This window comes from Arachis hypogaea, chromosome 9 (assembly GCF_003086295.3).
Source record: "Arachis hypogaea cultivar Tifrunner chromosome 9, arahy.Tifrunner.gnm2.J5K5, whole genome shotgun sequence".
Taxonomy (NCBI): Eukaryota; Viridiplantae; Streptophyta; class Magnoliopsida; order Fabales; family Fabaceae; genus Arachis; species Arachis hypogaea.
The window spans coordinates 7,392,783-7,419,159 of NC_092044.1; the positions used below are offsets into that span (position 1 = coordinate 7,392,783).

The window sequence follows — 26,377 nt, forward strand, 5'->3', positions numbered from 1 at the left end:
AGAAGAAGAATCAATATTTCAAATCCAAGGCTTGTGCTGCGTTATCAGTGACTTGCTTGCTGAAGAGGAGGAGAGGATGAAGATTTTCCTCGGAGAAGAGAAAGATATGCTTGACGTCGTCGGGTGTGTTTGCACTATAACAAATATGGACTTTAGCAACACCTTAAAACTGTTCTCTAAGATAGTTTTAGACAACGTTTTTTTGTAGTGTTACTATTGAATTCAATTTTTCATTATTTTATAACAACAAATTAAAACCGTTCTCTTATACCATTTTAAAGAACGGTTTTATAACCGTTACTATGATTTGTTTTCAAGCAACGCTTTTTTATTGTTGTTTAAATAATTGTACAAAAAAAACGCATAAAAACTGTTGCCAAAATGCTACACTATAAAACTGTTCTATTACAGTGTTGCTGATGAAGTTTAAATTTTCATTACATTATAGCAACAAAATAAAATCGTACTCTTTGACTATTTTAAAGAACGGTTTTATAACCATTACAACAATTATTTATCAAACAATAATTTTTTAATATTATTTAAATAATTATACAAATTAAAAGATACATATAAAAATAATTATAAATAATCATATAAATTTAAACAATTTTTTTCTATAAATACTAAATTTATAAAATACTAAAAAACTATTGTTGTCAGTATATAACACAGATAAAATTAAAATAAATTTTAATAAATATTATATATTTTTGTTATAAATATATAATATAACATCTCACATTTTTAAAAATCTAAATATGAATAAATTGTGCTTTTATCTTATTAAGTTTAAACTTTATAATTTTAGAAATTATTCTATTAAAAATAATTAAAGAAATTCAAAGATAAATTCATTTTGAATAAATTAATATTTTTAAGTAATTTTATTATAATGAAATATTTTGTATAATTTTAGTAATCGAAAAATAAAAAAGAATTATAAAATTTAATTTAAGTAATTTTTATTATGAAAAAGTTATGACTTATTATTAATTTAAACTCTTTATTTTATAAACTAATCTATTAAAAATAATTAAATTAATTTTATTAATATTTAGAATTAAGTTATTTATTATTCTTGTGTAATTTTTATTAATGGTTTATTTCATATAACTTGAAATTAAAGTTCTGACGATGAAAAATAATAAAAAATTATATTATTTAATTTAAATAATTAATATTTTTAAATTTAAAATTATATTTTATAAAATGTAATTAATATATTTATTTTATAATTTAAATTAAAAATAATTATTTTAGTTTAATTTTATACATTTTAAAAATAATCTTTATAATATTAAATTTAAATTTTAAATTATTATTTTTCTCAAATGTTTTATAAAATTATTATATTACTCATATATATTTTACTATAATTCCAAAATTACCAAATAAAACTTTAGTTTCAAAAAATTCCTAAATTTGTTACCGTGAATCCCTAAACACACACACAGAAAACGAAACAGAAGATGAAACAGAAGGGAAGGGGGAATCGGGGAAGGGGAGGGAGAAGAGCGCGTCGTTCTACGCCCTGCCCGCCTGTCGCCGCCCTTCATTGGAGCCGCCGCCATCGTCGCGCTAACCGGAGGGTGTGGAGACGAAGAAGAGTGCGCGCGAGAGAGGAGAAGTAGCCACCATCGTCGAGGACTCCATCACCGCTGTTGAAGGTCCTGACCATCGAGCTTGTCGTCGCCGTCGCACCTCCCATCACTGCCGCCACTAAGGAGCTCAAAGAGAGAGAAAGGGTTCGCCCAGAGAGAGAAACACGATGAGGGAGGAGGAGGTTGCCTCTGTTGCTACCAAGCCGTCGCTGGCGGGGTTGGTTCGCCGTCGCCGTTGAGCTGTGTGCCGCCGTTGGCGTCTGGATCGCCACTCTGTTTCTGCTGCAACTCACCACTGTCCTGGTGAGCTTTACCCTGCGAGTTACTTTGCTGTCGCATAATATTGATTTTAATGTTGATTTGGTATAATGTTGTTCTGATGTTGATTTGGTAACTGGTTATTTGGAAATGCTGTTGTGATTTTATTTTGATTTTAAGATTGATTTAGTATGTAACTGGTTCTCTGGCAATGCTGCTCTGATTTTATTTTGATTCCAATTGCCCTCATACTCAATTTCACCAAACTGGACATACACTTACCTTGAAGCAGCTTGGTCGGATCATTGGCAAAGGTCAGTTATTCATTATTATTAGTAGCTTGACATTGTGGTTTAGTTCTTTTACTTTCATATTCATTGCATAGGACAATAATTTGTGCATTTTTTTCCTTTGAATCTACCGCTACTTGTGCAATCTGATGATGAGAGGTTTTTTTAATGGTCGAGTATATGGCTAAATTCTTGCATAGGACAATAATTGGTTTCCATGTTGTGTTTGTAATTGAAACATCCTAATTTAAATAAGTTTGTATCCTTGAAAGGCCAGCGTGGAAGGAGGCTTGTGCTACTCTTCAAAAGCTCCTTTCAAGTACAAGTTGCACCTCAATTTGTTCTTTTCTTTTACTTTGTTTCCACATTCTAATTCCTTAAACGCTACACTTTCACTCCCTTTCAACCCAAAATCGCACTTCTCCGTCACTTGCTCTGCCTCTTCTTCCGGTACCACAGTTTTTCCTTCTTCTCATTATGCTCTTCATTTTGTTCAATTTAAGCAAGAGAAATTCATTTTGTTCAATTTTGAGTCTTTTTCATTTAAGCAAGAGAAATTCATGATTTTTGTGGTGATTTTGTCTTCAGATCCTCTGCTGGTGAAGGCTGCCAGAGGAGAACCTGTTAGTCGGCCATCAGCATGGATGATGCGCCACGCGGGAAGGTACATGGTTGTTTACAGAAAGCTTGCTGAGAAATATCCATCCTTTCGAGAGAGGTCGGAGACAACTGATCTCATTGTGAAAATTTCTTTGCAGCCTTGGAATGCCTTTAGGCCTGATGGAGTGATCATTTTCTCTGACATCCTTACGGCACTTCCTGTATTTGGGGTCGAATTCGACATTGAAGACGTAAGGGGTCCTGTTATTCAGTCCCCAATACGCTCCGAGGAGGGACTAAAGGCTATGCATCCAATTGACCTGGAAAAGCTCAGTTTTGTTGGAGATTCACTCAAGATACTGCGCAAGGAGGTAAACCTAGTTGCATTACCGCTTCTATATATCATGGCTATCCTTCAAAGGAGCTGTTTTCCTTACTTATTGCTTTTTACTTAGGTTGGTGGTGATGCTTCCGTTTTAGGTTTCGTGGGAGCACCTTGGACAATAGCAACATATATAGTGGAAGGGGGTACAACACGCACCTATACAACCATTAAGAGTATGTGCCATACAGCACCACATTTATTGTGGACTCTGCTCTCTCATTTGGCACAAGCAATAACAGATTATGTTATTTTCCAAGTGAAGTCTGGGGCTCACTGCATACAAATATTTGATTCATGGGGTGGACAACTACCACCTGATATGTGGGAACGCTGGTCAAAGCCTTATATAAAAAAGGTAATGTAGAAATAGTTCCTATTTATTTTCATCTTATTGAAATTGTGTTCTAATTTTTCAAACTGTTCTATTTGGAATCCATGTCATAGCAAGCTTAAGTGTATGTATTTCAACTTTTGCTTATTTGTTTAGTTGAATCTTTGAACTAGATAAACCATGTGTCGCTTTCAAAGGTTTGCAATGATTACAGGTTTTGTTTTATGTAAATTATTGTTTTGTTCCAAGCTCTCATGATTGTCATTTGGTTGGTAAATAATAAGATGAGCTAAGAGCTTGTAATTTGTAAGCATCGAGTGGTAAATAAGCTCACTGGATGTTGATCTTGGTCTTCTGAATTTTGGAAAGGAAGTCCAAATCAGAGGCTACACCTTCAAACTTTTTTATTTAATTGATACTATGTTGCTGTTAATACATCATCATAATTTATAAAACATAAAATATTTGCGAATTGAACGTTGGGCGCAAGATGCTATTGTTCCATATTTTTTCCTCTTTTGCCATGTACTGATTTCTAAACATCCAGATTGTAGATTTGGTCAAAAAAAGATGCCCTGAGACACCGATTGTTCTTTATGCAAATGGAAATGGTGGCCATCTTGAGCGTATGAAAGATACTGGAGTTGATGTTATTGGGCTGGACTGGACTGTGGATATGGCAGATGGAAGATCAGATTTAAGATTCTTTCTAGTTCTTTATGCGGAGCAGTTGCCATTGAAGCCAAGAGAGTCCACTCAAGCTAAGTTACCACACCAACTTTGTTGAAGAAAAATGAAAAAATTGCCACCCTTAGGTTATAGTATTATGGTATTTTGAAAAATGATGATGATATAAGTAAAAGTAGTTATGACCTAGATTAGTATTATGTTATTTTGCAATGATATATAATGTGATTGTGGATCTTACAACAATTTTTGTAAGTCAAATTTGATGGTAAATATTTAATTAGTTTTTTTTAATAATTTCATTCAGATAGTTTAGGTTATATATTAACGCTAAATTAAAAAAAAGTTGGAATTAATTTTATTCATGAGAAAATTCTTGTAAATAAAGAATTATATTACAAAAAAACGTTGTCAAAAGTAACAAAAGGCAATGGTGTTAAAACCGTTGTCAAAGACAGCTAAAAAATGACAATGGTATTAAAACCGTTGCCAAAAACGACACTAATGGCAACGCTTTAAAACCGTTGGCTTAGTGAATAATAAAATTACAACAGTTTAAAATCGTTTCCTATCCAGTTATGATTTTAAACCGTTACGTCATGAAAGAGAACGGTTTTAAACTGTTGTCTATCTAGTAACGGTTTTAAACCGTTCTTTAAAAATTATTGTCAAAACCGTTGTCTATACCAGTAATTTTGGCAACGATTTTTCGCTACCGTTGCCTTAGGTAAAAAACCGTTACTTTTGAGCATTGTTAACCACCGCATATATCACAGGTCAAAAACCGTTGTCAAAGCGTTGCCTAAAGTTTTGGGAATGGTTTTTCAATCTACGGTAACAGTTTTTGACCGTTACAAAAATCCTTATTTATTGTATTGAGGTATATATGTTTCATTATAAGTGTGATTAGAAAAAGCAGTTTTCTAACTTGTTATGAAAATAATTAGTCAAATATGTTGAAGTTGGTACTCAATTACAGTGATTATACCAACTTTGACCTATATAGCTTAGTTTGCAGTGATTATTCTCTACCGAAATTACTCTGTAATTTTAACATTGGTTAACTCGGTCTCTACCGAAATTACTCTGTAATTTTAACATTGGTTAACTCGGTCTCAGGTCGTTTGGTTCATGTCGTTGTTCAATGGAGACATGTATATTGTGGCAAGTGTACACCAATTATTTATTGAGACATAAAATTTGAATGGATTTTGTTAGGTAGACAATAACCTTTGTAAATAATATGAACAATAGACTCTAGAATTGACCTAATAAAGTAAAAGAACACTTCACTCCAAATTACCTCCTAAACTTTAAATTAGGATAATCATCTGCACATTTAGTGAATTGAACATCCAACCATTGTTAACTGTGTATGAGTAAATTGAATCAAAAGAAATAACCATCCAATTAAAAATAATGAACATAATCATTTGCATATCTATTAAATTGAACATCTCACATATTCATTATTCACACTTTTAGTATTCTCATTGTCTATCTATACTTCTCCAATTTGAATGGATTCGATTACATGCAAATATACACGAAATACAAATTTTTTCAATTCTATCCCTAATTATTCTTTAAAATTTTAAGTTTATCCTTTACCCTTACTCTCATAACTCTCCCTCTTCTTCTCCGTTCATTCCACCTTCGTACCTTCCACTGCCTTCTTCTTTTGTTTGCCTCTTGATCTTTCTCTTTCTCCTTTGTTGCCGCCCTCCCGTCTCCTTTTCAATATTGTTGTTGTCACCATCGCCGTCGTTTCTTTGGTCGCTTCTCTTCCTCCTTCACTTACGCCGACGTTGCTCTCACTTTGCCTCCAAAGCTGTATTTTTTGCTGCTCTCTTCACTCGTCGTCCACTGCGTTGCCCTTTGCCATCTCCGTCTCCGTCCTCGTGCTACCTCCAGATCTATGTCTTGGCCTGCCTCTCTTTTCCGTTGCTCATGCAGACGTCTCTGTTGTCTCGTCTAGCCTCTATATCTGTCTTCATCAGCCTCTCTTTCTCCTTGGATCGTGCCGGCTTTGATGCCTCCATCACCTCTCCTTGCATATAGATCTATCTTTGCTGCCTTTATATCTGTTTTTCAGTGCACCTATTTCCTATGTTTTTTTTATTGCCCATTATTTTTTTCATTGGTATATTTTGTTCAAGTTTTTTTTTCTGTCTGAATCTCTGGTTTAATTTTTTATGTATAAAATATTATTGATTTGATTATTTGATTAGAGATTTTGATGATTGTTCATAGTTCTTTGCACTAAGGTTGAAAAATTAATGGCAGTAATGATAAAAGGCAATGCTGGCAATGGTATTAGAATGAATACAACACAAGAATAAATATGATATTTGGTTTAGAACAATAATAAAAAATAAAATAATTCTCTAATAAATTTTTTTTATTAAAAATTTAAATTTTAAACAAATTAAAAAATTAGTATCATAATTAAAAAAATAATTTTAAAAATATAACCCTACTTTTTAATACAACAACAACAACAAAGCCTTGTCCCACTAAGTGGGGTCGGCTACATGAATCAAACGACGCCATTGTGCTCTATCATGTATCATGTCTACAGAGAGACCGTTTACATGTAGATCTCGTTTGACCACCTCATGGATGGTCTTCTTAGGTCTTCTTCTGCCTTTCGCCCTTTGTCCATCTTCCATCTCATCCACCCTCCTGACTGGATGTTCTATCGGTCTTATTCTCATATGTCCAAACCACCTGAGACGCGATTCAACCATCTTTTCCACAATGGGTGCTACTCCAACTCTCTCCCTTATATCTTCATTCCTTATTTTATCCAATCGCGTATGACCACCCATCCATCTCAACATCTTCATCTCTGCCACACTCAGCTTATGTTCGTGCTCTCCTTTAGCCGCCCAACACTCCGTACCATACAGCATAGCCGGTCTTATAGCGGTGCGATAGAATTTACCTTTAAGTTTTAAAGGCACTTTTTTGTCGCATATAAAACCAGATGCACTCCGCCATTTTGACCAACCTGCTTGGATCCTATGATTTACATCCTGTTCAATTTCTCCATTATCCTGTATGATGCACCCAAGATACTTAAAAATTTTAACTTTTCGTAGGATGTTTTCTCCAATCTTCACCTCTATATTGGGGTTTTCCCTTCTCAGACTGAACTTACATTCCATATATTCCGTCTTGCTACGGCTTATGCGCAGACCATACACTTCTAAAGCTTCTCTCCATAACTCCAACTTCTTATTTAGGTCTTCTCTTGACTCTCCCATAAGGACGATATCATCGACAAAAAGCATGCACCATGGCACAGGCTCTTGGATGTGCTCTGTGAGTACTTCCAAGACTAATGTGAAAAGGTATGAACTTAAGGATGATCCCTGGTGTAATCCTATACCAATAGGAAATTCCTCTGTCGCACCACCTTGAGTCTTCACACTAGTTGTGGCCCCGTCATACATGTCTTTAATTGCCCGAATATATGCGATCCTTATTCTCCTCTTTTCTAAAACCTTCCATAAGACCTCCCTTGGTACCTGTTCATACCCTGGCCCAACGACAAAGGTCCAGGTCCAACTAAAAGGCCTAATCTGAAGGATTAAGCCTAGCTAAGTACCGACCTCCACGTAAGAAGTCGGTATCAACCACGACTTGGTCTGAAGAAGTCGGATGTGAGATTAGCTGGCAGATAAACACTCATTCAAATGAGTAACCGCCCCTAAAATCTCTCTAACCACTTCATAAAGCCATATCTTAACCTCCCCAAGATAATGGGGGCGGTTAGCACCCTAAAGATACGGCACTACTCCAACGGTGGTTATTGGCTCACCACTATAAATACACTGACACCCCTCAGGTATCTCTAAGCCCAATACTCTCTAGACCTGCTCACACTCTTGCTAACTTAGGCATCGGAGTGTCTTTGCAGGTACCACCCCCCCACTCACCCACGTGTGCAAGTCGGAAGGAGGCTCCAGAGTGCAACCAACTCGGAGCTCACCATCTTTCGGACAATTGGGCCATCCCACGCCATCTGTTCTATTAATCTCCGGTTACCCACCGTAACATTGGCGCCGTTGCCGGGGACCCGAGAGATCATCCATTGATGGCGGACAGATCCCACGAAGAAGGCCATGTCGAAACGGATTCCGAACAAGAGAATCTGGACATGAGCAATAACGATGCGGATCTAGCCCTACACCAGGAAGGTAATAATCAACATAGAGAAGGCACCTCCGGAGTGAAGAACCCGAAGGTGAATTCCTCAGATGGGCGCGAATCAGAAAAAGGCGGACCATCCCACGTAGCTGAACTGATGGGATTAGTCCACAGCCGCCTGGAACAATTGGAGCAAGAGCGGGAGAAGAAAAAGAAAACTGAAAAGTACCTCAAAGAGGAGATGGAGCGGCGAAAAGAGTTAGAAAGAAAACTCTTACAGCTAGAATCCTCCCTCAAGAGTCATAACTCCCGTGACGAACAAGAAGAACAACTCTCGGGCGGAGAAGATCCTTTCAGCGAGGACATAATGAGGGCAAAAGTTCCGAGAAACTTCAAAAGCCCTGATATGGACCTCTATGATGGAACCACGGATCCAAAGCATCATCTAAGTAACTTCAAAAGTCGGATGTATCTAGCTGATGCTTCCGACGCTACTCGATGCAAAGCTTTCCCGACCACTTTGTCGAAAGCAGCGATGAAGTGGTTCGATAGCCTTCCCCCGAGATCGATCACTAGCTTTGAAGACCTCTCAAGAAAATTCTTGATGAGGTTCTCAATTCAGAAGGATAAGGTAAAACATGCACCGAGCCTCCTGGGAATAAAACAGGAGGTCGGAGAGTCTTTACGAGCCTATATGGAAAGGTTCAACAAAGCATGTTTGGAGATCCAAGACCTGCCCACAGAGGCAGTCATAATGGGGTTAGTCAATGGGCTCAGAGAAGGTCCCTTCTCACAGTCTATATCTAAAAGGCACCCCGTTTCTCTAAGTGATGTACAAGAAAGGGCTGAAAAGTACATCAATATGGAAGAGAATGCCAAATTAAGGGACCTGAGTTGGCGACCTGGACCCCCTCCCTCAACTAAGGAGAGGGAAAGGGAAGCCAAGAAAAAAGAGGAACTCGGTCTCGAGAGGCCCAGAAAATATCACTCTTATACTCCTCTAAAAACTTCTATAGTGGATGTATACAGAGAGATTTGCCACACTGAAAGGCTGCCACCCCCTAGACTTATTAAAAATAAAAAAGGGGGGAGCCACGGCGATTACTGTGAGTACCATAAAATATATGGTCACTCCACCAACGACTGTTACGACCTTAAGAATGTGATAGAAAAGCTGGCTAGAGAAGGTCGGCTTGATAGATATCTCATGGAAAGGTCAGACAGTCACGGAAAGAGAAAGCGAGATGACATGGATAGAAGAGATCCACCACCACAGACCCCAGAGAGGCATATCCATATGATCTCAGGAGGATTTGCGGGAGGAGGACTCACCAAGTCTTCTCGCAAAAGACATCTCAAAAGAGTCTACCAGGTCGGGGAGGAGTCACCCGACCTTCCTACCATCTCATTCATAAAAGAAGATGGGCAAGAGATAATCCCCGGGCACGACGATCCCGTGGTGATAACTATGATCCTAGCCAATGCCCATCTCCACAGAACCCTAGTAGACCAAGGAAGCTCAGCGGACATCCTTTTCAAGCCCGCTTTCGACAAGCTAGGGTTAGATGAAAAAGAGTTAAGAGCCTACCCCGACACCCTATACGGATTAGGGAACACGCCGATAAAACCACTAGGATTTTTTCCCCTTCACACCACTTTCGGAAAAGGGGAAAAATCAAAGACTCTGAGTATAGACTTCATAGTCATTGATGAAGGGTCAGCCTATAATGCCTTAATTGGCAGGACTACCCTTAATCGGCTCGGAGCAGTGGTATCCACTCCCCACCTCTGCATGAAATTTCCGACCGCAGCGGGAATAGCAACGGTGAGAGGAAACCAAAAATTGGCAAGGAAATGCTACAATGAAAGCCTAAATCTGAGAGGAAAGGGCAAAGAAGTCCACACTATAGAGCTCGGTGGTGCAAGGGCCAGAGAAGAGCTGCGACCTCAACCGGGAGGAAAAACCGAGGAGATTCAAGTCGGTGGGGAGGAAGGAAAAAACACTTACATAGGAGCCAACCTAGGGAAAACCCTAAAACAAGGGCTGGTTGAACTCCTAAGAGCTAATTCCGACCTCTTCGCATGGAAGGCTTCCGACATGCCCGAGATTGATCCCGAGCTCATGTCCCACAGGCTCTCGGTTTACCCAGGGTCCCAACCTGTACAACAAAGAAGACGCAAGCTCGGCACGGAACGAGCCCTAATAGTAGAAGAGCAAGTACAGGCGCTCCTGGAAGCCGGCTTTATTAGAGAGGTCAAGTACCCCACATGGCTAGCCAATGTAGTGCTAGTCAAAAAACAAAATGGTAAATGGAGAATGTGCGTCGACTATACCGACTTAAATAAGGCATGTCCTAAGGACCCTTATCCCTTGCCAAGTATTGATACCCTGGTGGACTCCAGCTCGGGGTACCAATACTTATCATTCATGGACGCTTACACGGGATATAACCAAATCCCAATGTACGAGCCCGACCAGGAGAAAACATCATTCATCACACCCAGAGCCAACTATTGCTACGTGGTCATGCCATTCGGACTAAAGAATGCAGGAGCCACATATCAAAGGTTGATGAATAAAGTGTTTTCTCCCCACCTGGGGAGCCTAATGGAAGTATACGTCGACGACATGCTAGTAAAAACCAAGGATGAAGTCGACCTCTTAACCGACCTCTCACAAGTCTTTGACACTATAAGGTCGCATGGGATGAGACTAAATCCTGCAAAATGCGCCTTCGCAGTGGAAGCAGGAAAATTTCTAGGATTTATGCTAACACAAAGAGGGATTGAGGCCAATCCCGATAAATGTAGAGCCATCCTAGAAATGAAAAGCCCGACTTGTTTGAAAGAGGTCCAGCAGCTCAATGGCCGACTTGCAGCCCTCTCCAGATTTTTGGCAGGATCAGCACTAAAGTCCCTTCCACTATTTTCCTTATTAAGAAAGGGATGCCCATTCGAATGGACTTCGGAATGCGAGGAGGCGTTCCAAGAGTTCAAAAGGTTTTTAAGCCAACCTCCTATCCTAACCCGACCAGTACCAGGACAAGACCTCGTTCTGTACTTATCCGTAGCAAACAAGGCTGTCTCGTCGGCCTTGATAAAGGAAGACGAGGTCGGACAACACCCAGTCTACTTCATCAGTAAGGTCTTGCAAGGCCCTGAACTAAGGTACCACAAACTAGAAAAGTTTGCCTACTCCTTAGTGATAGCCTCACGAAGGCTACGACCTTACTTTCAAACGCACACAATCAGAGTCCGTACGAACCAACCTATGAAGCAAATCCTCCAAAAGACGGATGTTGCAGGGAGAATGGTTCAATGGGCAATAGAGCTCTCCGAGTTCGATCTGAGATATGAAACTCGGACAGTAATTAAAGCCCAATGCCTTGCCGACTTCGTGGCAGAATACGCAGGGGACCAAGAGGAAAAGCCGACTACATGGGAACTCTATGTAGATGGATCCTCCAACAAAACAGGGAGCGGCGCAGGCATAATATTAGTAGATGAAAGAGGAACCCAAATAGAGGTTTCCTTAAAATTTGAATTTCCGGCTTCCAATAATCAGGCAGAATATGAAGCCTTGATAGCCGGACTAAAATTGGCAGAAGAAGTCGGTGCTACAAAAGTGATGATATACAGCGACTCGCAGGTGGTGACCTCCCAAATAAGTGGAGAATATCAGGCAAAGGACCCTAATATGAAGAGGTATTTGGAAAAAATTTTGGAACACCTTGGATGCTTTGCAGAAACCGAGGTCAAACACATAACTCGGGATCTAAACAGCAGAGCGGATGCCCTATCCAAGTTAGCAAGTACCAAACCAGGAGGAAGCAACAGAAGCCTGATTCAAGAAACCCTCCAAGAGCCCTCGATAGCAGAAACAGAAGATAAGCAAGAGGTACTTGAGGTAGTCGGCTTAAACCTCGGATGGATGAATTTCTTAGTCGAATACTTGAAATTCGACATCCTCCCTAAGGAGGAGAGAGAAGCCAAAAAGATCCGAAGGGAAGCACAACATTACACCTTGGTGAGAAATGTCCTCTACAGAAGAGGGATATCAACACCATTGTTAAAGTGCGTACCGACTTCAAGAACCACCGAGGTATTAGAGGAAGTACATAGCGGGATCTGCGGAAATCATCTCGGAGCGAGATCACTAGCCAAAAAAGTAATCCGAGCTGGATTCTACTGGCCGACCTTGCAAAAAGAGGCCACAGAATTTGTGAAAAAGTGTCAACCGTGCCAGATGCATGCAAATTTCCACGTAGCTCCCCCAGAGGAGCTCATTAGTATCACTTCTCCATGGCCTTTTGCAAAATGGGGAATGGATTTGTTAGGCCCTTTTCCCCAAGCGCCAGGACAAGTCAAATACTTGATCGTGGGAATAGATTACTTCACAAAGTGCATAGAAGCAGAACCATTAGCTACTATCACCGCTCAAAGAAGTCGCAGGTTCCTTTACAAAAATATCATCACAAGATATGGGATACCTTATTCCATTACTATGGATAACGGAACCCAATTCACCGACGCTACCTTCCGAAGCTTAGTAGCCAGTATGAAAATAAAACATCAGTTCACCTCGGTAGAACACCCACAAGCCAATGGGCAAGCCGAGGCAGCCAACAAAGTCATACTGGCAGGGCTAAAGAGAAGACTACAGGAAGCAAAGGGAGCTTGGGCTGAAGAGCTCCCTCAAGTGTTATGGGCTTACAGGACAACCCCCCAATCCGCCACAGGAGAAACACCTTTCCGACTAGTCTATGGTGTAGAAGCCATGATTCTGATAGAAATCAATGAGCAAAGCCCAAGGGTAATTCTACACGACGAGGTCGGAAATGTACGGGGACACAAAGAGGAGCTCGACTTGCTCCCCGAAGTCCGAGAAGACGCCCAGATAAGAGAAGCAGCATTGAAACAAAGGATGACTACCAGGTACAACAAGAAAGTCATTCGAAGAACATTTGCCCCGGATGACTTGGTCCTAATCAGAAACGACATTGGAGTCAACAAATCGGGAGAAGGAAAGCTCGCCGCAAATTGGAAGGGACCATACAAAATCAAGGAAGTGCTAGGGAAGGGTTATTATAAAGTAACCGACCTGAACGGCACTGAGCTACCAAGGTCGTGGCATGCTTGTAATATGAAAAGGTACTACAGTTAAAAGCGAACTCTACTCCCTGATGTACTCTTTTCCCAACTTCATGATTTTTTTCCCAAAATGGTTTTTTCTGGAGAAGGGTTTTTAACGAGGCATCATAGTAGAGGCTAAGGGAAAATAGGCTATCAAGACCCTTAGTAGCAAGAAGGTACCTCCCCAATAAATAAAGATCTTTTTATTTTACAATATCTCTTATAATATCCTTCTTTATTTTTCTAAGTCTTTCTACGAAATGCGCCGACTTAAGCTCGACAAAACGTAAAAATCCCATGAACCGACCTAGATGGTCGTCAGGATAAAACGACGAGGTACAAGTCAGCGTAAAGAGGTTATATAAGTTGATCGTAAGAAACTCGGGAACAATCCGACTCCTAAGTCGAAATGAGAACCCGGGTAAAACAAACTCGGAAACACTCCGAGTAGATGAAAAACGCATCACAAAAATAACCTAAGTCATAAAAACTCACTAAAGCAAAGTCGAGTATAAAGGATAGCAAAAGAGATCGGAAAACCTGAGAAAAGTTTAGAGGCTGCACAAAAGCCCTTGAACGAAAAGGCTCGACAAAACAATGCAAGCCAACAAAAAGGTTTTCAGAAAAAAGATCAAGAGGGTTTTGAAATATCGAAAAGCATACACGCACAAGGTAACTTAGAACCCTTATCCAAAAAAGGGCATTTATTTTTCTACACCCTTATTCAAAAGGGCACTCGCCAGAAATATTTTGTTTACGGCCCTAAAAGGCCAAGAGAAATTGTTCAAACAACCACCAAACAACATATAAATAAGTTTAAAAAAGGGGGGACTCACAGGCCGAGCCCCCATATAGCCATAAAAAAATAAAGTCATCTTTTCAGAGGAGTAGACGGATCACCACCACCAGAGCCAGGAGGAACGCCACCAGGAACAGGAAGAGAAGCTGAAGAGAAAGGCGGAGGAACGACTGAAGAACTCGGAGCATCTTTGGAACGAGGAGGAGACTCAATAATCCTCTGTCCCCGAGTCTTCAATTCTGACTCGGAAACAACCTCGGGAACAGGAGGATCCACGATGGCGCCATCAATAACTACCTTATCAGGATGTAAAGGAGAAAGATCCAAGTCGGGAGCGATAACGCTGACTTGCTCCAGGAAAATTCTCCAAGACTCCTCGGCGCCATCAGCAATAGAGTCCTCCAACTCGGCATAAGCGTTCCGAGAATTCAGCAAATCCTTCCTCACAGCCACAATATCTCGAAATAAACTTTGGTAACTCTCCTGTGCTGCCTTCCTCAAGTTCGCCTCCATAGTACATTGGGCCTGCAGCTGGCTCTCCTTCTCCCGGAGGCTATCTCTCTCCTCCCTCAATTTATCCCTCTCCTCCTTCAACTCCCTCTCATGTTTTTGAAAAGCAAGAAGCCTCCCCTCCAACTCCTCAACCTTCGAGGTTGCCCCCAAAGAGCTGAGGGGAGTCTTCTCAAAAATGTCCAAAAGTTTGCCACAAACTCCCGCCGCCCTAAAACTCTCCTCGACCAGAGTGGTGAGGTGGTTTCGAACAGAAGCATCATCCATACTTATATAAGGATAGATGTTCTTTCGGACGAATGCAAGAGCATCCGCCTTAACCCCACCATCCAAAGAAGAGCCAGACTCTGAAGTCTTGCGCTTCTTCTTCTCTGGCTCGGGAAGAAGTTGGGCAGAAGGGAGTGGCCGAGACAAGGTTGAAGAGGAAATTATAATGGGTTGAGAGGGAGTGCCTACATTCTTAGGAGGAGGAGGAGGAGGAGGAGGAGAGGTGATTGCTCTGGCACCACCGGACCTAGCCCGGGACTTCGCCTTAGCCTCTTGAACTCTTTGGTAAGACTCCTGAGCATTCTTCTTCACCATATCTACAAGAGAGACAACTAGCAAAAGTTACAAGTCGGTAAAATTCAAGTCGGCAGAAACAAGTCGGAAATGAGGGATGCATGCACTACCTAGTTGAGACCGAACAAAAGTCGGCGTCCCTTGGAGGATTTTCCTAGTATCCAAGTATGGGGCCCTCCCCCACGCTTCTCGGAAAAACCCTACAATGGCCGCCTCCACCTCGTCTAGGTCATCTAGACCATACTTTTCACAAGGGGAGGCCTCCAGCCAATAAAGGGGAAAGCGAGGGGAAGAGTGCTCATCAAGGAAGAAGGGGTGGTGACCCTCTACAGCTTGCACTTTGAAAAAATAGTTTTTGAAGTCATGGAAGGATTCGTCAAAAAGGGTGAAAATCCTCCGACCTTGTATGGCTCGGAAGGATACCCATTGCTGTTTGTTGTTTAGCCCACTAAAGGGCTTAGTCATATGAAAAAGAAAGAAGAAAATCCTCAAAGAGGTCGAAAAGTCCAGAGCGTGACTAATAAACTGATAGATCTTCAAAAAACCCCAAGAATTGGGGTGAAGTTGAGTAGGGACAACTCGACAGTGGCGCAAAACAGACATTTCGAAATCCGAGAAAGGAAGAAAAACACCCAAACGGGTGATCATACATTCATACATAAAGAAAAAATGAGGGGCCGCCTCATTAACTCTCCCAAAACAAACCCGGTCTTCCGGACCTGGGATTATCAACTCATATTTTGGCTCGTCCTCCTCCGAAGTACAAAGCCGGTGATGAGTACGAAGATGAGTGATAAACTCAGCATCGACCAGGGGTTCCTCCCCAAGGACTGTAACATCAACCCACTGAGAAAGAACATCTACGGAAGCCATTTTTTTATATAAAGAAAGGTGGCAGAAACCTACAAAAGGAAAAAAGAAAAGGAAAATCAAAAAACACGGTCCCTAAAGAGGAAAGATACGAAGCCAGAATCTACAGACCAACCTCTTCACCCACAAAACAAACACATGCAAACATAAGGCATGATGTGAAAGAAATAAAACTAACCTTTATCCGAAAGGTGGAGGTTGGAAAGAGCAGAAATCTTCGAGCACAAGAATACAGCACGAGCAAGGAAAGAAGAAGTTTGAAAGATTGCAGAAACGGAAAAGTGAAAGAGAGGGAAAGTATTTATAAACACGCCAAGGGGCATAATGGTAAAAGCGGAGCAGTCATTAATGAGATTGCACCGTTACCAAAGCCCTCAATGCTTCCCCAACGGACACGACGCTTGAAATGACGTAACTGTCAGAAACAAAAGGTCGCGAAATCACGTCGGTTTATAAGACCCACGTTTCCTCCAAATAAGTCGGCTACGAACCCGAGATTAAATACTTGAACCCAAACTTTAAAGAAAAACTTGGGCTCAAGTAGGGGCACTGTTCATACCCTGGCCCAACGACAAAGGCCCAGGTCCAACTAAAGGGCCTAATCTGAAGGATTAAGCCTAGCTAAGTACCGACCTCCACGTAAGAAGTCGGTATCAACCACGACTTGGTCTGAAGAAGTCGGATGTGAGATTAGCTGGCAGATAAACACTCATTCAAATGAGTAACCGCCCCTAAAATCTCTCTAACCGCTTCATAAAGCCATATCTTAACCTCCCCAAGATAATGGGGGCGGTTAGCACCCTAAAGATACGGCACTACTCCAACGGTGGTTATTGGCTCACCATTATAAATACACTGACACCCCTCAGGTATCTCTAAGCCCAATACTCTCTAGACCTGCTCACACTCTTGCTAACTTAGGCATCGGAGTGTCTTTACAGGTACCACCCCCCACTCACCCACGTGTGCAAGTCGGAAGGAGGCTCCAGAGTGCAACCAACTCGGAGCTCACCATCTTTCGGACAATTGGGCCATCCCACGCCATCTGTTCTATTAATCTCCGGTTACCCACCGTAACAGTACCCTATCATACGCTTTTTCCAAATCAATAAACACCATATGTAGATCCCTTTTATTACTACGATACCTCTCCATCATCCTTCTTAATAGGTATATTGCTTCAGTGGTAGATCTGCTTGGCATAAATCCAAATTGGTTCTCTGTTACTTGTGTCTCTTTTCTCAACCTCCGTTCTATCACCCTTTCCCATAACTTCATAGTATGACTCATAAGCTTAATCCCTCTATAGTTTTCGCAACTTTGTATATCCCCTTATTCTTATAGATAGGTACCAAGGTGCTCTTTCTCCACTCATCAGGCATCTTCTTTGACCCTAAAATCTCATTAAAAAGCTTGGTTAACCAGTTGATACCTTTTTTTCCAAGACTCTTCCAAACCTCAATCGGAATATTATCAGGTCCTACTTTTTAATAAAGATAAATATTTTTAGTTTATGTCATTTGTTAAAAATTTAATGTGTGATCATTTATTCAATAAATAACATTAAATATTTTCATTTAATAATATTTTAAACGTCTTTATTTGAGCCTTTATCTTCGCTAATAATCAATTAATCATTGTCAATATCACTTGAATCAATTTTACGGCCGTATGGGCAGCCAGTGAAACATGGCTAATTATTAATTCCCTTTTATTAATTAAACATTAGGTTAATTAAGAAGGTAAAAAATTTATTTTTCAATAAAAGGTTTTGATAAGTCTATGAAGTTTGTCAATAAAAAATTACTTAATATATTTTTTATAAATTGAAATTAGATTTAGTATAAATGATATTTATAATAGTGATAAAAATTATAAAAATTAAATCTTATACATTCAGAATTATTATTTTTTATTATGAGGACTCTTTTTAAAAATAATTAATAATAAATAATTAACTATATTATGTGTATATAAAAAATCAACTACTAAATTAGTTGTATAATACATGAATACATAATAACTTATTTGATAAAATAATATAAAAAATATTAAATTTATAAATAAAGGTGCCCTCTTAAAAGTCAATACACAACTCCAACAAAATATTTCCGTTAGTTAGTCCTTTAATATTTAGTTAGTTCGTTATCTCGGTTATTTTAGTTATTTAGTTTCACCTGCTGGTAGTACTCAGTTTAGGGAGCTGTCACGTAGGACAATGCGAGTCCCAAACTAATTAAGAGAACAACACGTGTTTTTAGATTCTAGAGTTTTCAAAACACAACCCAAATAAGGTGTTAAAATTTGTAACAATCAGAAAACAAAAATAGTTGCAATGTTCAGAGAGACAAAAGAAAGAAAAGATAAACGTCATAGAGAAGAGAAAGGAGGCCCAGAAACTTGCTGCCATCTGAGAAATTAAGGAAAACAGAGAAAAAAAGGAAGAAAACAAAGATACAGACAGAGACAGAGACCCAGAGAGAAGAAAGAGACAGTGCGCAGAGTCTCTTTCTTTCTCTTTCATCGTAAAACCCTGGCCATATTTCTTAGTTTGCATGGATTATGGATACGTTCCTTGACATGAATAAGCCAACTCCCATTTGGTGCGCTCGCTTTTTTTATTTATCAAGTTTCCCTCATTTTCGTGTATGAGATCTTTCTGTTTTTCATCATATTGGAATAATGTTACAATGAATTTTATTTTAATATTATCTATCATTTTTGACGTCATTCTTATGCTTTTACAATGAATTTGTCTCATATATCAATTCTTAAACATTATTACTTTTTTCTTTGTTATTTCTTCCCCTTTATATGTCAGGCTTTAATTGGGAATAGAGCGGGCGTGTTCATTATTTGGGTAAATGGCACACAAGAGAATAAGAGAACGGCTTCGAAGAAGCGCACTTTACACGTTTGCATGTCTCGGAAACCGTGCAACAGAAGATGACCAACCTCACGCGCTTCACGGCGCGGGATACACACGCACCGTGCATTGCAACCAACCACACCTTCATGAAATCAAACCCCCTTACTATTGCAAGAACAACATTTCTACAACCAAATACAATGTTATCACGTTTCTTCCAACCGCACTCTTTGAACAATTCAGAAGGGTCGCTAACATTTACTTTCTTTTAGCGGCACTTCTCTCTGTCTTCCCAATCTCTCCCTTTAGCCCAATAAGCATGATCGCGCCTTTGGCGTTTGTAGTGGGGCTTAGTATGGCCAAGGAAGCATTGGAAGATTCTAGAAGGTTCCTTCAGGATGTCACGGTTAATAACCGGAAAGTGAATCACCATACCGGAAACGGTGTTTTTGAACCCAAGGCATGGAAGGATATTAGGGTTGGTGATGTTGTTAAAGTAGAAAAAGATGAATTCTTCCCTGCGGATCTTCTTTTCTTGTCATCAAGCTATGAGGATGGGATTTGTTACGTTGAGACAATGAATTTAGATGGCGAAACGAATCTAAAGGTGAAAAGATCTTTGGAAGCTACCTTGGGTCTTGACAGTGATGAAACTTTTAAGGATTTTACTGGAACGATTCAAGGTGAAGATCCGAATCCGAGTTTATACACTTTCGTTGGGAACTTTGATTATGAACGACAGGTTTATCCTCTTGATCCGAGTCAAATTCTGCTCCGTGATTCTAAGCTTAGAAACACTGATCACATTTATGGAGTTGTGATTTTCACTGGTCATGACACGAAAGTGATGCAGAATTCAACACGTTCTCCTTCGAAAAGAAGCACCATTGAAAAAAAGATGGATTTAATCATATACATTCTCTTCGCTGTTCTTGTTATCATATCGGTTGTGAGTTCCGTAGGGTTCATGATAAAGACGAAGTACAAGGCACCGAACTGGTGGTTCTTGAGGCCTGATAATATTGAAGTTCAGTATGATCCACAGAAGCTTGGATTGGCTGGGTTGAGTCATTTGGTAACTGCACTGATTCTCTATGGATACTTGATTCCAATCTCGCTTTATGTTTCGATTGAGATTGTGAAGGTTTTACAAGCAAGCTTTATTAACCAAGATATTCACATGTATGATGAAGAAACTGGGACTGCAGCTGATGCAAGAACTTCGAATTTGAATGAAGAGTTGGGTCAAGTTGACACCATTCTTTCTGATAAAACTGGAACGTTGACATGCAACCAGATGGACTTTTTGAAATGCTCCATTGCTGGTGTTGCGTACGGTGTTCGTGCAAGCGATGTTGAAGTCGCTGCGGCGAAACAAATGGCATCGGAGGTTGACAAAGATGGAGAGGAGAGTGATGTTAATGAGAATTATAGTAGTTCAGAGAGTGGCGGTTCAAAAAGGCCTCCAATAAAAGGGTTTGGTTTTGAGGATGATCGTTTGATGAATGGAAACTGGGTGAAAGAGGCTAACGTGGATGACCTTTTGTTGTTTTTTCGAATATTGGCGGTTTGTCATACCGCCATTCCTGATTATAATGAAGTAACTGGGAGTTTTACATATGAAGCGGAGTCACCTGATGAAGGTGCTTTTCTTGCTGCAGCAAGAGAATTTGGGTTTGAGTTTTGTAGAAGGACTCAGTCAAGTGTTTTCATACGTGAAAAATATACTAATCCTGGACAAGTCGTTGAAAGGTGAGTCAGTATCTCTAGTGTTCTTCAACATTATTGTCTCTCTTTTCTGTTTACAACACTTTGATATTTTTGCCTCAAAAAAATTTAAATGGATTTAATATTGTTTGTGCCTTAATTACAGAAGAGATACTTAACAGTAAAAATGGTAAAAACTTATGTGTCATTAAATAATATGATATATTTGATTAAATTATTATCTAACAGTTTTGATTATTAATTTTATATAAAATTAACTAGATTATAAAAATATAACTAGATAAAATATGATTTTTGTCTATAACATTTATAATTTTTTAAAAAATACTCTCACCATTTAATTTTATTTAATTTTATCCCTAATATTTTTTATTTGTATCAAAATTATCTTTAAAAGTTAACTAATCACCTAAAATGTTGGGGATAAAATTAAAAACGTTTATAGTTTTGAAATAAATCGAAAATATTAAGAATACAATTGAATGAATAAAAAATATTAGAAAACAAATTGAATAAAATTAAATATTAAAAATATTTTTAAAAAAAATATAACTTAAGAATAAAAAATATACTTTACTTAAATATAATTGATAATGTTAAATAACATAATTTAAAATTATTTTATTAATTTAATATTTATAATTACATATTTATTATATTTAATCTTATTCAATTATTTTAAATATTTTTTTTATTCTCAAATGTTATTTTAACGTAATAAACTAAACAACTAAAAACTCTAAATTCTAACATATACAATAAAAAATGTAATTAACTAAGCAAGTATTCTCAACTTGTTATTACTAGGTTGGTCTTCTTGTCTACCTATTTATTCATTAAATAAACTTTAATATTTTCTAACATAAATATTATTAAGTTTTCTCTTACTTTTTAAAATCACAACAATGAAAAATTTACTCATACTAAGAGAGCAAATTATTTAATTAATAATATTTTTACTATAAACCCTAGCGATATTAAGTATTTCACCTATATTTAATATTGGAACAATATTAGATTTATTTAAAATCTTTTAAGATAATAATATGCTATTTAAAAAAAAAACTGAGACTTCACTTAAATATTAATAGTTAATAATTAAAACATTAATTGATCTCTTTCTATAATTTCTTTTAACAAGTTTTTTTTTTTTTTTTGTTGCAGAGAATTTAAACTCTTGAATTTGCTTGATTTCTCAAGTAAAAGAAAACGTATGTCAGTGATTGTGAGAGATGAAGAAGGAAACATTATTCTTATGTGTAAGGGGGCTGACAGGTTAGCTTATAGAGCATGTTATGCATGTTATTCCTTTCTAATATTATTCTTTTAGTCGTGATGAGATGAATTGTTTTATGTAGTATCATATTTGATCGTTTGGCAAAGAATGGAAAAAAGTATTTGGAGTCTACAACTAGACATTTAAATGAATATGGAGAAGCCGGGTTGCGAACACTAGCCTTGTCTTATAAAAGGCTTGATGAGGAAGAATACTCTGCTTGGAACAATGAGTTTCAGAAAGCTAAAACTTCTGTTGGCGTTGACAGAGAAGCAACACTTGAGCGCGTTTCAGAGATGATGGAAAAAGACTTGATTCTTGTTGGAGCTACAGCTGTGGAAGATAAGCTCCAAAAAGGGGTACTAATTCAATACTCATTTAAATTATCTAAAATATTCTATATTCATTTTACTAATATAATTTTTTATGATTATTAAATTAGATTATATTTATAATAATAATTAAAATTATAAAAAATTATGTACACACTAAATTATTTACCAAATTAATTACTATATATGTATATAATATATGTGTTATTTTATTTATTTTAATGTGTATTTTATATTGTAACATATATATTATATTATACAAGACTATGTTTGTTTCTGAGAATAAGATAAGATAAGATACTGAGAATAAGACCTAATGAATAGAGACACAAAATTTTATGTTTTTATATCCTATTTGATGATAAATTAAAATAAATTATGAAAATTTAATTTATTCTATTTTTTTATTCAAAAAATTTGAGAATAAAAATATATAATTATAAAAAATTAAAAAAATAATGAAAGAAAAAAAACTAAAAAATAAGTTGTATCCTTTATTAGTGTCTCTGTATTCTTCCTATTAGCATAGACACAAAATATACTATTTCTCGATAAACAAAGACAGTTAAGTGATTAATTTGATAGTTAATTTTTAATATACTAAAATTCTAATATATATTGGCTTCAAATAATTTTCATCCAAGTTCAAGTGTTTTTGTTTTAATTTCTTAGGTTCCCCAGTGCATTGACAAACTTGCCCAGGCAGGGCTTAAGATCTGGGTATTGACAGGGGATAAAATGGAAACAGCAATCAACATTGGATTTGCATGCAGTTTGCTACGACAGGGCATGAAGCAGATCTGTATAACTATTCCTAATTTAGATGCAATGCCGGCCAGTGATAGCACCAAAGAGGTACCTTAGCTTTATTTTTTTTGTTTCCAATTTAGATAAAGAGTTTTAATTTCGTCTCTTTTTAAGGGACTTAAGGGTTTCATCTGATGAAGATAGGCCTAGTTCTTTAATTTGACGCACGCAGGCCATCAAAGATAACATTTTGAACCAAATTACGAATGCATCACAAATGATAAAGCTAGAGAAGGATCCTCATGCTGCATTTGCATTAATTATTGATGGAAAAACTTTGACCTATGCTTTAGAAGATGATATGAAGCGCCTATTCCTTGCATTGGCCGTTGATTGTGCATCAGTCATATGCTGTCGTGTCTCTCCCAAGCAAAAGGCATTGGTATGTATGTACCTAAATTCATTTAATCTTTTATTTTCATAAATTAATTAAAGTCATTACTTAATTATTAATTTCATAAGCTTTGGTCCTCAGGTAACAAGGTTAGTGAAAGAAGGAACCAAGAAGACCACACTAGCAATAGGTGATGGTGCAAATGATGTTGGCATGATTCAAGAAGCAGATATTGGTGTTGGAATCAGTGGGGTTGAAGGGATGCAGGTTAATTATAATAACTTTAAACGCTTCAAAATATTGTTCAATTTTCAGTGTAACATGGGCCTCTCATTCTACAAAGAATCACGCTAGGGAGTCAATGGAATATTTGTACAATGTGTACAATGAGTTATTTATTTGGCTTAATATGAGTTAAAAAATGAACATCTACGACTACTAATTTCTTAAACATAATACACCCATACTATTCAGAATAACTATCCGAATACTTGAGATAATAAACATATGATATTCTACTGAATCGAACATCCCTATATTCCCATTGTATACATTGTACAGATACTCCATTAAATCCCTGTACTTCCTCCTCTACAAATCTAAGACCTAAGACAAAAAATAAATATCAAACTTGTTGGCTCATATAACTTGATTTCAGGCGGTGATGGCTAGTGACTTCGCTATTGCCCAGTTTCGGTTTTTAGAGAGACTTCTCGTGGTCCATGGACACTGGTGTTATAAGAGAATTGCACAAATGGTAATTTATTAACAACATTCATTTTCATCATTATTCTCACAAATCTGAACTAACTTGTTAATTGTTATGCATGCAGATATGTTATTTCTTCTACAAGAACATAGCATTTGGACTAACCATATTCTATTTTGAGGCCTTTACAAGCTTCTCTGGTCAATCAGTTTATGATGACTGGTACATGATATTGTTCAACGTTGTTCTAACATCCTTGCCTGTCATTTCACTTGGAGTTTTAGAACAAGATGTTCCATCAGAAGTTTGCTTACAGGTTTATCTATCTTTTCTGAAATTTTTTCACAAATGATTTTTCCTAAAAAAGTAGTATGTTAAGTAAAAACATGCAAATGTTAATATGCTAAAAAAATTGCAGTTTTTTAAAAATTAATTTACTATTAAAAATAAAAAAATTAAGAAAAATAAAAAAAATTCTCTAAATTTTATTTTAACATGAACTATTAATATACAATATAATAAATAAAAAACATACATGTCTAAATAACAATAAATATAGTACTCTTTACTTAATAAACTTAATTTTATATCTAATACATTTATTTATGCAAGGATTTTTTTATTTTCAATTCTAAAAATCACATGGATCTATTTTTTATTATACTAAAGAAAAATTTTAAAAACTAATATTACCACTCAATACTACAACCAACATTTAATATAAAAAAAACATTTGAATATTAAAAATAAAAATATTTAAAATATAATTAGAAGAAACATACATCAAAATTTAAAATCAATAAAAGCTCATCTTTAGTTTATACAAAACTTGTTTAGAAATCAATTATAATATTGATTAAAATTAATTATTATAATATAATAAAAATTTATATATAGTTATCTTTAGATAATTATATAAAATTATATATTAATTAAATTAAATAATTTAATATATTTAATTAAATTATTATAATATCTCTCAACTATTAATTTCACATCAATGATACGAACAATATTCACCTAATATAGTGTTGGTTTCCTGAAGTTGTTCTATACTAAAAGTCTACTTTGTATTGTACTAAAATTTTAAATTCATTGATGAGAATACCCTAACCACTTATTATTGATGAGTTGTTTAACTTCTTGTTGCTGTTTATTTGTAGTTTCCTGCACTGTATCAGCAAGGACCAACAAATTTATTCTTTGATTGGTATAGAATACTGGGATGGATGGCCAACGGTGTTTACTCCTCAATAACCATCTTTTTCTTTAACATCATAATCTTCTACGACCAAGCATTCCGGTCCGACGGTCAAACCGCCGATATGGCCGCCGTGGGCACCTCAATGTTCAGCAGCATCATTTGGGCCGTGAACTGCCAAATTGCCCTAACAATGAGCCACTTCACATGGGTTCAACATGTGTTTGTTTGGGGAAGCATAGCCACTTGGTACATCTTCCTCTTCTTATATGGTGCCCTTTCACCAACATACTCCAAGAATGCCTATAAAATATTGGTTGAATCTCTTGGACCTGCACCCATTTATTGGATAGCAACGTTCTTGATATCAGTTTCTTGCTTCCTTCCATATCTAACTCACATAGCTATCCAAAGATGTTTCAATCCCATGGATCATCATATTATACAAGAGATTAAGTACTACAAGAAGGATATTGAAGATAGACACATGTGGAAGAGGGAGAGATCTAAGGCTAAACAAGAGACAAAGATTGGATTCACTGCAAGAGTTGATGCTAAGATAAGACAGATTAAAGAAAAGTTACATATAAAGCAACAGCAACAACAACAACATTCTACCCTTACCAGTTCAACAACCCAATCACCCTCCTTATTGTAACACAATTTTGGGTAACTTTTTTTTAGGGTTTATCTTGGGACTATTTATTAAGCCATTCTAACTGTTTATATATACAAGTGATTTGTCAAACTGGGATGAACCAATTGATTAAGAGGATGGAGATCATTGTCCCAAGTTTTGTCTTGTTTTGCTTACTAGCTAGAAGGTTACTTCTTTTTTTTTTTTTTTTTAAATCTAAAGTAGTTAGGTGTTGGAAAATGGAAGCTAAATTTACAACAATCCTAGTTTTCAAATTAAGTTGATATATATAACTTTTTTA

At 37.3% G+C, this 26,377-nt stretch overlaps 2 protein-coding genes across 16 annotated transcripts; both read left to right on the forward strand.

Moving 5' to 3' along the window:
* Positions 1–1,392: 1,392 nt before the first annotated feature.
* On the forward strand, positions 1,393–4,452 carry LOC112710181 (uroporphyrinogen decarboxylase 1, chloroplastic). 15 transcript variants are annotated; one of them, XM_025762314.3, is made up of 7 exons: positions 1,821–1,907; positions 2,155–2,176; positions 2,430–2,471; positions 2,758–2,816; positions 2,911–3,123; positions 3,208–3,492; positions 4,016–4,452. In XM_025762314.3, exons 4-7 carry the CDS (start codon positions 2,793–2,795, stop codon positions 4,253–4,255), a joined length of 762 nt encoding a protein of 253 aa, XP_025618099.1. In that variant the 5' UTR covers positions 1,821–1,907; positions 2,155–2,176; positions 2,430–2,471; positions 2,758–2,792; the 3' UTR covers positions 4,256–4,452. The 15 variants fall into 15 exon arrangements, with proteins under 15 accessions (XP_025618097.1, XP_025618095.1, XP_072058536.1 ...); XM_025762310.3 differs by lacking the exon at positions 2,430–2,471 and having other exon boundaries at positions 1,413–1,907; positions 2,741–2,816; XM_072202435.1 differs by lacking the exon at positions 2,155–2,176 and having other exon boundaries at positions 1,428–1,907; positions 2,425–2,602; positions 2,741–2,816.
* A 14,088-nt stretch (positions 4,453–18,540) lies between these two features.
* Positions 18,541–26,232, forward strand: LOC112710183 (probable phospholipid-transporting ATPase 4). The gene is made up of 10 exons (XM_025762321.3): positions 18,541–18,786; positions 19,005–20,804; positions 21,945–22,055; positions 22,139–22,415; positions 23,061–23,243; positions 23,368–23,577; positions 23,671–23,796; positions 24,188–24,286; positions 24,363–24,554; positions 25,402–26,232. The coding sequence occupies exons 2-10, from the start codon at positions 19,048–19,050 to the stop codon at positions 26,095–26,097; spliced, it is 3,651 nt and encodes a 1,216-aa protein (XP_025618106.1). The 5' UTR covers positions 18,541–18,786; positions 19,005–19,047; the 3' UTR covers positions 26,098–26,232.
* The last annotated feature ends 145 nt before the right edge of the window (positions 26,233–26,377 follow it).

Coding starts and splice junctions, on each gene's coding strand:
- LOC112710181 (XM_025762317.3), top strand. CDS start 2,797: ATGATGCGCCACGCGGGAAGGTACATGGTTGTTTACAGAAAGCTTGCT. Junction 3,124..3,207: donor TCAAGATACTGCGCAAGGAG/GTAAACCTAGTT, acceptor CTTTTTACTTAG/GTTGGTGGTGATGCTTCCGT. Junction 3,493..4,015: donor CAAAGCCTTATATAAAAAAG/GTAATGTAGAAA, acceptor CTAAACATCCAG/ATTGTAGATTTGGTCAAAAA.
- LOC112710183 (XM_025762321.3), top strand. CDS start 19,048: ATGGCACACAAGAGAATAAGAGAACGGCTTCGAAGAAGCGCACTTTAC. Junction 22,056..22,138: donor ATGTGTAAGGGGGCTGACAG/GTTAGCTTATAG, acceptor TGTTTTATGTAG/TATCATATTTGATCGTTTGG. Junction 23,797..24,187: donor GTGGGGTTGAAGGGATGCAG/GTTAATTATAAT, acceptor ACTTGATTTCAG/GCGGTGATGGCTAGTGACTT.